Source organism: Thunnus albacares, chromosome 18 (assembly GCF_914725855.1).
Source record: "Thunnus albacares chromosome 18, fThuAlb1.1, whole genome shotgun sequence".
Taxonomy (NCBI): domain Eukaryota; kingdom Metazoa; phylum Chordata; class Actinopteri; order Scombriformes; family Scombridae; genus Thunnus; species Thunnus albacares.
Genome location: NC_058123.1, coordinates 13,351,650 through 13,366,867, shown reverse-complemented (window position 1 = coordinate 13,366,867; position 15,218 = coordinate 13,351,650). Strand labels below are relative to the sequence as shown.

At 36.6% G+C, this 15,218-nt stretch overlaps 1 protein-coding gene across 1 annotated transcript in view; it reads right to left on the bottom strand.

Annotated features, from left to right (window-relative positions):
• brinp1 (bone morphogenetic protein/retinoic acid inducible neural-specific 1) overlaps window positions 1–15,218 on the bottom strand; it is a 123,262-nt gene that overhangs the window by 55,549 nt on the left and 52,495 nt on the right. The window contains exon 3 of the mRNA XM_044334668.1: window positions 6,607–6,797. Within this exon, the coding sequence (XP_044190603.1) occupies window positions 6,607–6,797 (191 nt within the window). The remainder of the gene's footprint in view (window positions 1–6,606; window positions 6,798–15,218) is intronic.

The window sequence follows — 15,218 nt, the reverse complement described above, 5'->3', positions numbered from 1 at the left end:
ACCCAACTAGGGCAATATATGAATTGAGAAACCATGTGATGAAACTTGCACAAATAAACAAACAAATGCCACCACTTCCTGTAATAATGCCCTCTCCTTGAAAACAGATGGACAGGCTTTCTTATACTGAGATAAAATACATAATAAATGCATAGATACAGCACATTTAAATAAGGAGGAATAAATTGAACCTATTTTGTACTCAACTATAACTAGATGGTCCCTGTTTTATGCAGGAGATATTCTGAAAGTATGGCTGTTGCTTTGAGATAGATGCACTCTCAATGCCCAATTACGCCCTGTACTTTTTTATGTTGGCAGAAGAACAACAACAATTACAAGAAGTTTCAAATATGATGTGGCAAAAGGTAGCAGCGCTGACAGCTTTTAGCGGGTAGTCTCCTCCACTACAACCCAGGGCACAGCCAGTGCACTGCATATGTATTCTTTAGCCTCAGGCTTCAGTGATTCCAAGTCATTTCAATAAACTACTTCTCCTCTTCAGTGCTGAACACATAAGACTGTTGCTCTGAAAAGGTCTCTGATCCAGTCATAGGTTGTGTATTCACTGGAGAAAAGGAAGGCAAATTAGTCTTCTGAGATACAACCCTTCCTACGGTTGAAATCGTTATTCTGTAGCTGATCAGGAAAAAAGCAATCAGCTTCACAACTGTCTTTTTTCTGTTCAACAGGTCCAATTTTGTGAATCCTTCACTTATCTTAAATTTAGACTATAACTTGTGAGTTATGAAACAGCACATTAATTCTCTTAAAAATGAAAAGTAAAAATGATAAGCAATAAAATGGACCATTCCTCACCTCAATTTGATATACTTAGGGGTTATGCTGATACAACCTCTCTTGATGTGGTATGACCAGTAGCTACTGTTACACTATTAGCATTTACCATTATCTCGTAATTGTACTTGAAGCCACAGTGATTGCTGTTCAGCAAAAGTTATGTAGTCTCACTTAAAGAATTGGAGGTCTTTTAGTCCTTGTTAACCCTATATGTAGGACAATGAGCTCTTCAAAAATAGTTGTAGTGAATTTAATTCCAGGTTTGTGTTCCAAGTGTTTCCAAAATGCAGGTGACCTACACTCAACATTGTGCCTGAACACATCCTATGTAGACACAAATAGGGCACTAGCTGCTGCTGCTCTGCTCTGCTAACTTCCTGTGTAGATTGTACACTTCAATAATATTATATTGGCACCTCTTTCCTCAACTCAAATGCTCTAGACCTTTCTGTGCAAAATCCATCAGAATTTACAGTGAAACAGCAACGCTCTCACTAAAAAACTGATTTCTGACATATGCATGAGTGGGAATGACAGATGTGGTGGAATATGTCCCTTACAGCTTTAGCAAAATGCAAATCTGTCCTTCACACTTTCTTTCATAAGTTCAATAGCAGTACCTTCCTCTAGCATTCATATACAGCCCTGGTTGTGCAGTGACTCTTGACATCCTAAAGCCTTGGAAACATAGAGGGGTTCATATTCAAACATATGGCATCTATGGTATTGTTCTCAGTACTTGCAGGCATGCCAGAGGTGTTAAACATCTGCCAAGCTGCATTGATGGATTTTCAGTTTCAGCTTCAGAACTCAGTTAAATTCCAGAGCATCAAGGTGGTGTCTTTTCTTGGGAAGTCTGAGCTGTATATTCTTTCTTAAAGCTTAAAGCTCCCATGTGTCCCACACTCAATGTGCACCCAAGATGCAGTAAGGTCATACAGTACTGTATGCTGCACTTCAAAATACACTCAGCCTCAGGTGGTATAAGGTACTTGAAATGTTCAGACAGCTGAAAAGCAGGTACAGCAGGTAATTGATAATTATTTCCCCAAATGTCTGTAGCTGAAACTGTCAGTCAGAGAAAGTAACTGGCAATTTTTCTCTCCTAAATGCTTATGATAATGGAGTTTAACCTGACATTATTACAGAACCATATTTCCCGTGGTTCCCTAATTTTTAAAGTGTGAATAAACATTTTACACGACTACTTTTCTTATTGTTTTTTTTTTTATTTTTCTACCACATCTTTTTGTCAATAAATCAAATATAATCCCATTATTATCTTACCCTGCAAGGCAGTTCTCCATGGTTACCAGAAAAATGGCAAATTAAAATAAATAAACCTTTATATTCCGGGAAGACTGTCTCCATGAATCCAGGCATAAACAAAGCATATTGTCACAAAAAGTTCTTTTGTTCTCTGTGCACTGGGTGCCAAGTGATTCCAAGCACCGCATCCATTGTTTTTTTTACCATGAAAAGAATCGGCAAAGAAACAGACATTAAAAGGACATAAAGCAGTAAATAAATAGAATAAGAAAAGGTAACCCTTTATTTGTAGAGTCCAAAATGAATACTGATTTGATGACTCTTCTTGTCTTCTAATCAGGGTAAGGGTTACTTAATCGGCTGAAATGATTAAATGAGAATGTCCTCTCCTAAAACAGTCTCTGTCAGTGGAAGAGGACGGGATGGATGGTTGGTCATACAAAATGTATGACATTAGTTCTTGTCCTCTCTCCTACAAACACTTACTGTTTGTTTCTTTTAACCATGAAGGCTGATCTTTCCCCAACCCTTAACCATGATACCGGGATCATGGTTGAGGGTTGATCTCAGGGTTGATTAACCATAAGAAAGTAGTTTTAGCTGCCTTAATTTAAGTTTTTCAAGATTTTAAATCATCATGGTTTACATCAATGTGTTTAAGCTTCGAATTTTCTTTTTTACTGCCTTTATGGGTTTTGATACGCTTATTTTCATCAATAAGTATGCGTATATGTACACTATATATGTAAACCCTTGTACGCATGCTGGATGAAAACAAAACAGGCTCTCACTTATAAACATTGCTCTATAGCACCACTAGTGGTCAAAAACTCTACAGGGTGCCTTTAATTGCTGGGGCAGCAGATCAAAGGGACTTTATTTGAGAGGGTCATTCTGGAACGCCCTGACAATTAAAATATTTATGTATTTATTTGTGTATGACCGTATAAACTATCCAAATTACATCCTTAAAATAAAAATACAAAAAGCAAGATTAAAAAGTGTTTTTTATCTTGATGTTATGCTTCACAAATACGTCCAGAAAAGTGAATACTCAATATTCTTCACTGCTTGTCAGCTTAGTCAGCACTATTATTTTTGCCAGGTATGTCATGTAGATCATAATGTGCATTTGCTGCCTTGCACAACCAGTATTAGAATCATGCTAGGTGACATAAAATTATTCTGTATTCTATCTATTTCTATTCACTTCAGTTCTCTGAACACATGAGGAAACCTCTAATGAGGCTCTTCACACTTGACCACTCAACTTTAAGTTGCCAGTGAGAAGGAGAATTCACTCCTTTCCTCTCAAGTGTATAATGACTCTTGAGACCATAAAGTGTAGGTGGCTACAGAGAGAATTAGCCTCTTCTTCTTTATCACTAGTCTGGTGTGCACATTTATTGTGTTCTATAACTGTGTTCTTTAATGGGTAATCCCAAGATTGAGATAAGAGCTTACTGACCCATAACTTGAAACAAAATGGCCTCAAGGTTAAAACTAATATGGTGATAATTCAGACGTAGAGGGAAAAGAGCAAGAGGTAAAGAAATATAATGAATAAAAGACAGGAAATGTAAGGCGAATGGGGAGAAATATGTTGTAATGCTATACAATGAGGTTAAGAATGATGCTGTGGTTGAAAAGGATACTTTGATTATTTCTGTGACTCTTTTTTTCCCCCAACTACTCTCCAATTTTATCCACTTGGTGGGGAAGTGGCATTCTTCCTAAGTTATACACATTTAATTACATTTTACCTCCATATAATGTATCAGCAAAATATTATATTTCCAAATCCCAAATGAAGTGTCTCTGAATGAATCACCTTACAGAGAAGTGAATATGATATTGCAACTCTAACCCCCTACGCCTGATACACCTCGGCACAATTTAGCTAAATATATAGTGTTTGACATTAAGTGGACTGCAAACTTTTAAAATGAAATAAGTCTGTTTCAGACAGCCTTTTTTCTGCTACATGCATTACCATCAGTAGCTCTAGTTGAATATCAGTGCTGACAGACAGACAGTGTTTGAATGTCTTATTTAATATCATTCAGGACAAAGCACAAGGCAATACAGCTACTGTATGTTCTAAACCCTTTACTAAGTACAAAGAATTTCCACAGAATGTATTAGACCAGGTTTTATGTATGTCTGAAAAATTGACCATGATCTCTACACCATTAACACCAATGTCTTTTACGAAATGGTGACACATATACCCCAATTAAACCAGCTATAGCAGATGTGGAGTCCTAAAATCAAAGTATGTATGTCCAGCATTAAGTTGAAGACAGAAAAAAACACATGGTAAGAGTATCATAAATATTTCTCAAAGGCATTTGATTTTGAGATTACAAAGCAACAAACACATTACACTACTGGAGTTACTACTTGGCAGTGTTTCATGCATACCATTGCATATTACAGGGTTTGAGTAAAAGAGCAGATTATCTTTAAAATGCAATTGGCAAATTAATCACAGTTGCTGCCTTCATGTGTCCCTCTGAGATTGAGATAAGAGATTCAAGGGAAAAGCCATTTGTATTTACACTTGGACAGCAGGGGTGCTTAACTTTTATTTTGGGAAGCACATCCAAAAGTCTGCAGTCAGCTATTAGAAGCATTTATTCCTCCTTCCGCAGTGAAATTTTGTAATTGGGAATTTAATATGACTCTAACAAGTGGTGTTGGCTCATGAAATGTTTCCTTTATAACACACATATTTCTGTAGATGATGAAGTAGTTGGTGAAAAAGCACACTGCATAGTTGTAAAAAGCAATGTTCTTTGTCTTTTAATTAATTGAAGATGGTAATGCTTGTAGCAGTAAACAAGGCTGTGAGAAAATGTCTTACAGTTCTGGCTGGAGGTCAACACTCATTGGGGCAACTGAAATCTATGTTTGGTGTTTTTTTTTTTTTTGTAAACCCACCATATTGCCAGTGGGAACGTGTCCATTTCAATTTTCAACTGCCAGCTGAAGGGTAGTCAAAAACTGAGATACCTACTGGTAATATGTACAAAGTCACTGTTAAACGTGTTATGCAATGTTTAACCTTCCAGTATAATACTGTATGTGGATCAGTTGGCTATCCAGCCACATACCATCTAACCTTGATGTTTTGTGTTTGAATCTGACTTGTTGTCTTTTAAGTATTACACCCAACTTGTGTTCATCAGCAGAAATTTAAACTTTATTTTCATTTAACTTTACTTTTAATGTTTATGTAGTATATATACTATGTACATATATCGCAAATGTACTTTATATGCAGACAGATAATTTCTAAATAAAACTACTCTGTGGAAGTCAGAGTCATTTATATTTGGTAACTGGACAGCTTCCAGCTGGCAGCCTTGTCTGGCTTCAATTCCACAATGTTGCGGAATTCAAGAATTCACATGATTTTTTATGATGTTACAGAATATTTTGCCTCATCACTAACCAAATGTGCCCACACATGATCAGTAGGGATGAGGTTTGGTGACTGTGGATATCAGATAGTCCTGTCATGGCCTTGATGCAAGTTTTTGGGTCGTTGTTCTGCTGGAAAATCCACTTAAGCCAGACGAGATGGAATGCCACGGCAGAATAGAGTGGTGCTTTTCTTTGGTCAGTATGTAGTTGATCCTGTGCAAGTCACCAACCCTCGACAGATGACAAATCCACACACCTAAATATTCTTGTCGCTACATTTTATTTTTAGATGTAGGTCTGCTGCATTAACTCCTCATACATCAGCCTAATCAGATTAACCATCCAATTATGAACGGAAAATGAAAATTTTAATTTCCATGCACTCTTAATTGGTTTGGCAAAATGCAAAGAAAAGTGTTCAGACTCTCTTAGTCATCGAACAGCTACTCATTCATCAGCGCTGTTATTTGGTGAATTGGCTTTGCTTTCTGGATACTGCAGTCTCAAAGATGTCTTCGCCATTCACACTCAGTCTACCAGCCTTTCTCTGGGGTCATTTTACATCACCCTAATCTTGCTTTGGGAGAAAGGTATTTGGTTTGTGAAAATATCTCCAGTTTGCTTTGTCCTGTCTCCCTGTGATGTAACTGCAGTTTTGCTGTGGTAGAGTTTTTTTTAACACCCTGGAGAACAACCCGGCCCTGAACTGCTTCACTGAGCAGTTTTGATATTGTTGGAAACAAGCATATGAATAATCCCAGACACCACGGTGTTGGTATAATAATACAGGGTCATCATATAGTCATATTCAATTGTGTAAACGAATAGGGCAATATTCATTTATTAATTTGTTGAAAGGGTTCTGTCTTTGTATTATAATCTGTAACATGTATTATCTGTGTATAATCTGCTTTTAAATTACAACTATTTACTATTTTTAATCAATAAAATTCACATTAAAATTTAACTTCAACATGCTTTGCTTTGCTTGCTTCAACATGAAGCAAGCAAGCCACTGACCTTGTGTAAACAGCATTTAAAACAGTGTGTAAAAAACTGTTAATTAAGCATGGAAGTGAGCAAATGAAACCAGTGAACCTCTCTTACCTCCCAGGGTGGCTGAGATGAGAATGTGGGTTCCATATTTCTTAATGATAGTGTCGATGAACTGCTGAGTGGTGGGTCTGCGGCCCAGCAAGCGTACGCTACGCTGGAACTCAGGCATGAGTGGCACGGGGTTCCGGATCAGGTCCCGTCTCTCAATGGCTGTGTTCCTCACCTTCCAACGTGCAAATTCCCTGACAATGACAGGAAAAATAAGTGTTCACATCAAAAGTGCTTGGTACAACTAGAATATCAAAAATGACAGTTTTCTAAAACAGCATTAATTAAAGTGTGGGAACACACTAATTAGCCAGACTACACTTAACCCAAAAGCATTTATGGGGAAAAAAATATACATCTGTTAGTACACAGTGTGGTCTAATCTGTCAGGTAATTAAGACAACAAAAAAGAAAAGTATTTTAACAATTTATAAAACAGAGTTCCTTTATCTGAAAATTCACATTAAAGTTAAGTTATGATAGTGAAGCACAGTAGCACGGATCTTTAATGAGTTTGGTCATGCTTTGTATTGTGTAGTGTTAATTTATTCAGTATGACATAGACACTGTTATTCCGATCGCACTTTTACTAGTGTCCTGTGATATTTATCTGTGATAGGGTATGTTTTTATTCAAATTGCTCAAGGTCTTTTTCTCTGTGTCATGCTCAGACTTGAACCTCCAGGAAGAAAATACAAAAACCAACAAGGAATTACATTAACCAATAGCACAATTTGCTGAACTGCACCTCATTCTACTCTTGTTGTTTTCGACTACAGTTAGAGATATACTTCACAGCGTAAATGTTAAAAAGATCTTGCAAAATATTTGTGTGGATGGTCTGTTTCTGTACCTGCTGAGATGCACATCAAGAAAACAGTTCTACAGACAGACATTACAGACATCTCTGTAGGGGTTACAGAAAAACCAAATAACTCTGCCCTGAGAATAAAAGTGCCAGGTTTTCTTGCGCCATCTGAAATGCAAAAGATGACACTATGTTATTGAGTCAGTGGCTAATGCCTGCCTGGTATATTCAGGAACTGAAAGTGGTTTCTTTGTATGGTAAAAATGTTGGTGGAGAACTGCATACAAATTTAGATTTTGTTACTGTTATAAAACAAGTCGTTCATATATGTGACTCAGCATATTTTTTTTCTTCTAGGAAATGAACACAAAATAAGGCTTGCTAATATATTGGTTCACTCTTCAGAAGGCATTGTTTTAATGCTAATTTAACTGGAAGCTGTGATTTTTAGTATCATGTATTTCTGTGAAATGCTGACATATTTCTGTTTCCATATGGATTGTGCACTTTCACAGACACTGCTATGAAATATACATGTATGTGCATGTTAATCTGTCACCAGGATTGGATATGTGATACATATGCTCACACTTTCCCATAAAGGGTGTGATGCATGAAGTACACACAGATGTACACATTCAGATGGCTGCTCAGTGCTGCTGATGGTACTGCTGAGATGAGCCTAGTATATTTTTCGTAGGCAATAGACGGGGGGGAGGGGGGGGGGGGGGGATGCCATTTCCTAATTACTGACAATTTTAAAAGCATTTCCTTGCAATTAGACTGAGATTTAATTTAGATATATTTAATGATGCAGGCTTTAGTATGAGAATGATGAGCCCTATTAAGTGTGACTTAAAGTAAAAGCAAAAGCTCCATCAGATCATTCATTGTCTCAATAATGTAACTCTAAAAGCCTGCTCTAATTGAAATCAGAGCTCTGATCAAGAAAGGCATATCAATTAAATGTAAAAATCCTAACTGTATTAACTGTCCAGCAGATGTCCCTTGATTAAATATTAGGGAGCAACTAACAGATGTAGATAAATATAAAAAATGACAACACATATTGTATACTCACATACCTCACAATCCAAACCATCCATGTCTGTTAAAGATTTGAGTTGTTCTTTTAGCTTTCTGGATAGTGAATTTCAATCCTGCTAAGACATGTATTTAAATCAAGGATGCATAGGGTAAGGAAATTGGCTCTGAAATACCTTTTGAGCTTTAGGGAAAAAAGGGTTGGGTAGAATTAAGGATTCTTCTGTTAGACTTAGACTGTTAGACTTCAGCTCATACAATTTAAAATTATGCACCGTATACACTATTCAAAGGTCAAGTTGAATAAGATTTACCCCTCCGTTTCCCCTAAATGTGACAAATGTAAGTCGAAGGATGGGACTTTAACTCACCTCTTCTGGTCATGCCCCAAATTGCATATGTTCTGGGAGGAGATATTTCAATAGTACAGTGTAATACTTGGGAAGCAAGTCATCCCTGACTGTAATTTTGCTATACTGGGCTGTTCTGAATACTGCTTTCAACTACCATATGACAGTCAACTGGCTCTCATGTTTGGCATGGTTATAGCTAAAAGGGTTATTTTGAGGGAAGAGAAATCTTCATCCCCTCCTTGTTATAAAAAATGGCCCAATGATATGATTTTTATACTTGGAAGAGATAACTGTCACCTTAAATTTGCAAAGATTTGGGGACCCTTTGTAGATTATATTATGGGGCAGGGTGTCTAACAAGTACATTTATTTGTGTCTGTGTCTTTAGAAACATTGAGTACCCCGCATCTGTTGTGACTATCTACAGCTAACAGACTCTATGTGTATCTCTGTTCATTTATTGTCGGTCCCTCTTGGTGACTGTTCTTGGATTCCTCTGGCTCCTGAATACTCTGCTGGACATTTTCTTGCAGTTGCAGGGGTGGGTTTTGCCTACACAGCTTATTTTGGTATGCATGTACAATATACTAAGAGTATTGTAATATACTTCATACATTCTGGCCTTTTTTTTCAGGGGTAGGTGAGGGGGGTTAGGGTCTTTGTTTTTGCTGTTTCTTTTTTCTTCTTTCTTTTTTCTCCTTGTATTTGTATTGTTACATATTGGGGAAACTCAAAATAAATATTTTTTAAAAATGCAGCTGCATACTGTAGCTGTTCATTTTATTTTATTTTAGCTTATGAGTTATACAGTACTCGTTTTCACTGTATAAAAATATGAGTGAATAAACTACTGATAATGAAACTACTACTAATTAATGATATATGAGAACATACTATATGTGCCCAATGTAACCTCTACTATAAAAGAACCAGAGAGAGAGAATATTCGTCCTGATTTAGGTTTGTAATAGACAGGTTTTTTTTTATTATTTATTTTTTATTTATTGATTCTGCTGTCAGATTTATGTGCTTTGTGTGCTACATTTGGGTCCTAATGGACTACAGTAGATTTGATGATTTAATACTACTCAGCTGCTAAGTATGCCTGCGTTTTATTTATTTTCTGATGCCAACAAGTGGTTGTGATATTTGTATACTTTCTTATAGGCTTTATGAGGTAATGACTGGATGGAACTTAGTGGGGTGCACTTACTGTAAATGTCAGCTGCATTATAGCAAGATAATTGTGCAGTTGAATAAAAATAGATGCATTAACAGGATGAATGGATAAAATATTCCAGATCTTGTTGGCTAAAAAAAACAAAACAAAAACAACATGTATTTAAATGAGTATTGGGGAAATCAAATGGAAGTTTGCTTGCTGTCCATTTTCTTTATAAAAAACAAGAACCTATAATATAAGCAGATTGAGGAGGAGAGATTTTCTGGTCTTGTTGTCATCATAAAAAATAGAAGAGAACGGGCTCTAGTTTCCTGAAATAGGGTGCAAACACAAGCATCTCAAAATCTGCAGGCTAAAACAAACATGCTGTGACCAGCACATTTTTGCAATTTTGAAAGAGAGACTGAATAAATTATTAGTAGGAGGAGTTGCGGTGAGTGTCTACAATGACCAATCACCAGAGCTCCAGGCTGAAGTCTCTGAGACACAAAAAAAGTTCATCTCCATGAAGCACTTGAAGTTCCAAAATACATCACCCCATATATGTTGTCAATGGTAGATTGAATAGGCTAGTTTTTAAGTGCCATAGCTGCTGACATACAGGCACTGCTAGTTACAGTTTGTAAAAACAATTAATTAGCCAATTACTGTAAATAAATTTAAACTCGAGCGTGCTGCTCCTCCTGTGTATATTTAAAAAGCCTCATTTATGTCTTCATAAAGTCTAATGACCAAGTTCAACATGACCAAGTCTGTATGCAAAATATCAGACCTTGATCCAATGGAAAAAAAAACTAAAATTAAACAATCCTTATATCATTTAAAAAAACAAATACAAAAAGAGGAGATTTGCTGGATAGTGTTTAGAAAAGCACATAAGTTCTATTACTGTTAAATCCTGGTATTGGAAGATTTAAATAATTTATGAAGGTATCCATGCTGCGCCAGTCCGAGAGGTCCGGCTGTGATCTACTGCCAACAAGATGGTCTAAGCTGGAGGAAACACAAGTGAACTTAATCCACTGAAAACATGGAGGGTGGTTTTGCCCCAGTAATCTGCATGCGTCAGTGAGTTTTTTTAAATTTACAAATGTTTATTACTTATTTATATTTATTATAAATAAAGTTATATCCTCTGCCCTACAATTTTGCCTCAGGTTAGGTCAGGTCTTACGTTAAAAAGTCGGGTCAGTTCAAGAATTTAGAATTAATTGTGAGTGACGGATTGGTTCGTGTTTGCATTCTTTGCAGGTGTGGGGCAGATACAGATTTGCAAACAGGACTTGGGGAGGGCTATGCTCCGGAGCTTTAAAACAAAAGCTTTCTTAAAACTATGTTTTAAATGCTGTCACTGACATATAGGATGGACATGTACATGGAATATATGGCTTATGTGGGCCTACTCTGTTTTGGAAGGACCGCATATGGCACAGGACTCCCTGATTGTCAAAGGTTAGCACACTGGTTGTATAGGTATGTGTGTGCAGAAGCCATAACCACAAATTATTTGAGATGTGACTGAGTGGCAAAACAGAGTTTGGAAATTTGCTTTTAATATAAAATCTCCCAACAGATTTGATGGAGAATTAAGTTACAGCTGCTGTGCCATCCATATGTAAAATGAAACGAATGAAACGCAAATCAGACTTGAAATTTTTGCAGAGCCTTGGATCACCACATTACACTTAGTGACATGTAGATCATATTATTGGTAAGACTCTTCCTCAGTCACATATCAGTCTGCAGTAGATAAAAAAATGTCAAGCAAACTGAAATAAGCAAAAGTCAACACATGTGAAAGGTTTTGGAGAGCTCTATGATTTTGCATGTCTTGCCAAACCAGGAAATTTTCCCTGCATTCGCAATAAGAGGTGGTTGGAGCAGGTTTAAAATGCAATTTTGTGCCAAAATATGCCGGCTAATCAGCATAAACACAGACTCAGCTATGCCAGTCCTCCTCCCGTGCATATACATCTATTTAGAGCCAGGAAATCACCAAACAGGCTCAGATGTAAAAAAAAAATTAGACTAGCTTCCGAAGAAGATTGCATAGAAGACCTCATTTGCACCACCACTGGCTTTGTGCCCCTAGGAAAATAGATACCAGTGTTTTCTTTTAAATAGACCTTCAAAGTTGCTTTCGTCCATAAGAAATCCTGCAACTCACTTTTAAATTCTGACATTATTACTTCTGGAAAAATAGGTGTTTCAGGGCAACAATTACAGAATAAAGACAATGATATTAGAAGCAATTCTACAATCTCAAATTTAATGAGATTACTCCCTGAATCAGTTAGCAAACTTATTTTACTATATATTTTTTTAAATCGCTGATTTAAAATTTATAGACTGCATAACTTGAAATCAACATACAGACTTTCTTTGTGCTGCCATACTTTTAATCACTGTAGAGAGCAATTGGACAATATTTGTGTGAAAAAAATATGACGTCATTGACAGTCAGTGAGTCAGTTACCATACTGTTGGTAGGTGTCTACGTTCATGTACTAAGCAACTTTTAAGATGTGCAAAGAAACTCCTGCACACAGTCTGGTTGCAATTAAAACATACCAACACACACAAGAGCGCCAAGTAAGAAACACATTGTAGGAGTTAGTTCAACTACATAAAATGCCATGTCAAGCTTTTGTTCACTGCAACCAAATGGAATCTCACAGCAAAACATTGTTGCTGAGGTTGAGGTTGAGGTTTCTTTAAGACATTGTTTAAAGACCCAACAACACTATAATCCTGGTAAATGAAAATGACCAGCAATGTGCATAAAAACTATAGCATAGTGCTTTATAACAGCTTCATCCATAATCATGATCATCATAATGATTTAGCAATGAATAGGATAGGTGGGTCTGCTCAAATTGATTGGTTTCTTAGGTTGAACTCTCTGACACACAGTCAGCGATGTGTCAGTCTGCCTAAGCATGGCTTAACAGCAGCACTTTTTTAATGCTTTATTCAGCACTCTATATTAGCATTTAAAGTTTCTTTCCTTTCTGCCAGTGGACTGTTAAGTTATCACAAAATTTCATAATGTACAGTAGCCAACATTTCAAAGGCAATATCTTGACAACTCCCTCAAAGAGGAGGTAATTCTACACATTTAATACTACCAAAGACCAGTTAGAAGTGAACATCAGAATATGTGAATAAATGTTCATATAGTGACAATATAGTGACAACAGACAGGAGAATGTCTGCATCACTCTTTCTTTATTCTATCTAATCACATATATCAAAGTAATGTTTTCCAACAAGCTATTCAATATATGCTTTGTTGCAGAATTGCAGAGGTCTGTCTTTGCAACTCTGCAATTCCTCAAAGTTGAGGAGACACAAGTTCTCATCTGGTGGGACAGGGCTTACCACACACACACACACACGCACACATACACAAGTACATGCTGATTCAGCTTCCACTCCTGCTCCATGACTTAGCGTTATAAGAAGTACACATTGCTGTTATTTCGGAAACCTGGAGCAAACAGTCAAGCCAAGAGAACAGCAAGAGATTTTCAGATTTGGAGAAGATGCACCAAAATGTCTCTCTGTTCATCTCTCTCACTGTATCCCTTCCTGTTTCTAAATGTACCTCTCTTAGATTCATTTCAGAATCCTCCTCAAGGCTCTGTCACTGCCAATTATTATATAAAACTTTATATGGCAGCCATACTGTATGTACTTGAGCCCCTCTGCCCCAGATTAGGCATGCCAGCAGATGGAATCTGCGACATGATTCAGTGCTTTACTTCACAGCTCCAAGACCAGTTTAATGACCTATCAAAGGAAGTTAAGAGGAGATAAATGGCATTGCAGCTGCATAGGAGGAAAATGGGAACATAGGTGATTATTGCTTTATGGTGTTCCAGTAACTTGTGTGGGAGGGTGGATACAATACATTTGCCTGTGACCTGCAGATTATACAGGATGCTTGATGTGGATGTGGAGAGCCATGAATAAATACTTAATTCATTTATAATTATGATTATTATAAATTGCACTGACAGCCTTATATTTATTTTGAAGAATTTCAGGGGGTAGCCTTATATAACATATATAGCGGATCCTTATGCATCTATATGATCCCACAAAAGCCACATTTTGGCATTCTGAACAAAGATTTTGCTGGATCATAAAGAAAGAGCTTTTGTTTGTTTTAAGAAGAAGAAATAGCTGAAGTTGGTTAATCCCCCAGTGCACTCATTGAGACCACCATTTTATCTGATTCCCTTCCAATGTTTGTCTCAGCACAGTTTAGTCAAGTGAACACAAACTGTGGTTGCTAGGAAATACATTACTGTAATCAAACTGCCAACTCCCTGATCTCACATAGATCAGAATCAGAATGTTTTTTTTCACCAGAGATAATTTGTTCTAATGAATGTACTGGTGGCTCTAACATGACTGCTTCTATTTTAGACTGTAGTCAGGAAAAAGCCTGAAGAAAAGTAATGTTTGAAGCATGCATATTGTAATGAAATGCTATGCTATGGCTGTCTTCACACTGAGCTATCACTCTGTATCTGATTCACTTGTTTCCGAACAAATGCAAATGTGCAAAGAGTGAGTATATCAAGGGAAGCAGTGGGAACTGCAGTCTGTCAAAATCAACACCTGAGACTTGCTTTGTATTTTTTGCATGAAATATTAATATGAACTGTGTACAGTGTTGTGCATCTTTGATACTGTCTGTCCTTGTTAGAGCCAAATTACTGTGAATGCTCATGAATGCTTATGAATGTCATCTTTTAGGGATCAACGGGATAAAAAATGCAATGTATAACTGAGATGGCATAATGAAAACTAAAAAATTTAACAGATAGCATTAACACATTTCTGCCAGTGTCCCAGTTTATTATTCGGGGTTAATTGATGTTTAAGGGGTGTAATTCATTCATTGCATCAATGCACAACTGTAAATTATGCAAATTCTACTGCATTAATTTGCAAAAAGAAATAAATAGAATAAATTACTCTGCCTACAATTACACTCAACTTGAAATGGTTTGTATCAAACTTAGCAATTTCAAATAGTTTGTAATTGTGCTGCTAAACATTAAGTTAAAAACAAAAAATAAATAACTACATGGTCATTTTTTCTTCAATAGTCACTTCATGTTTTTACTAGGGCTGGAGCCAACACTGTTCTCTCCTAACACTGTTTCAGAGATGTATTAATTCAAAGTAGACGTTTCCTACTTCTGCTCATTCA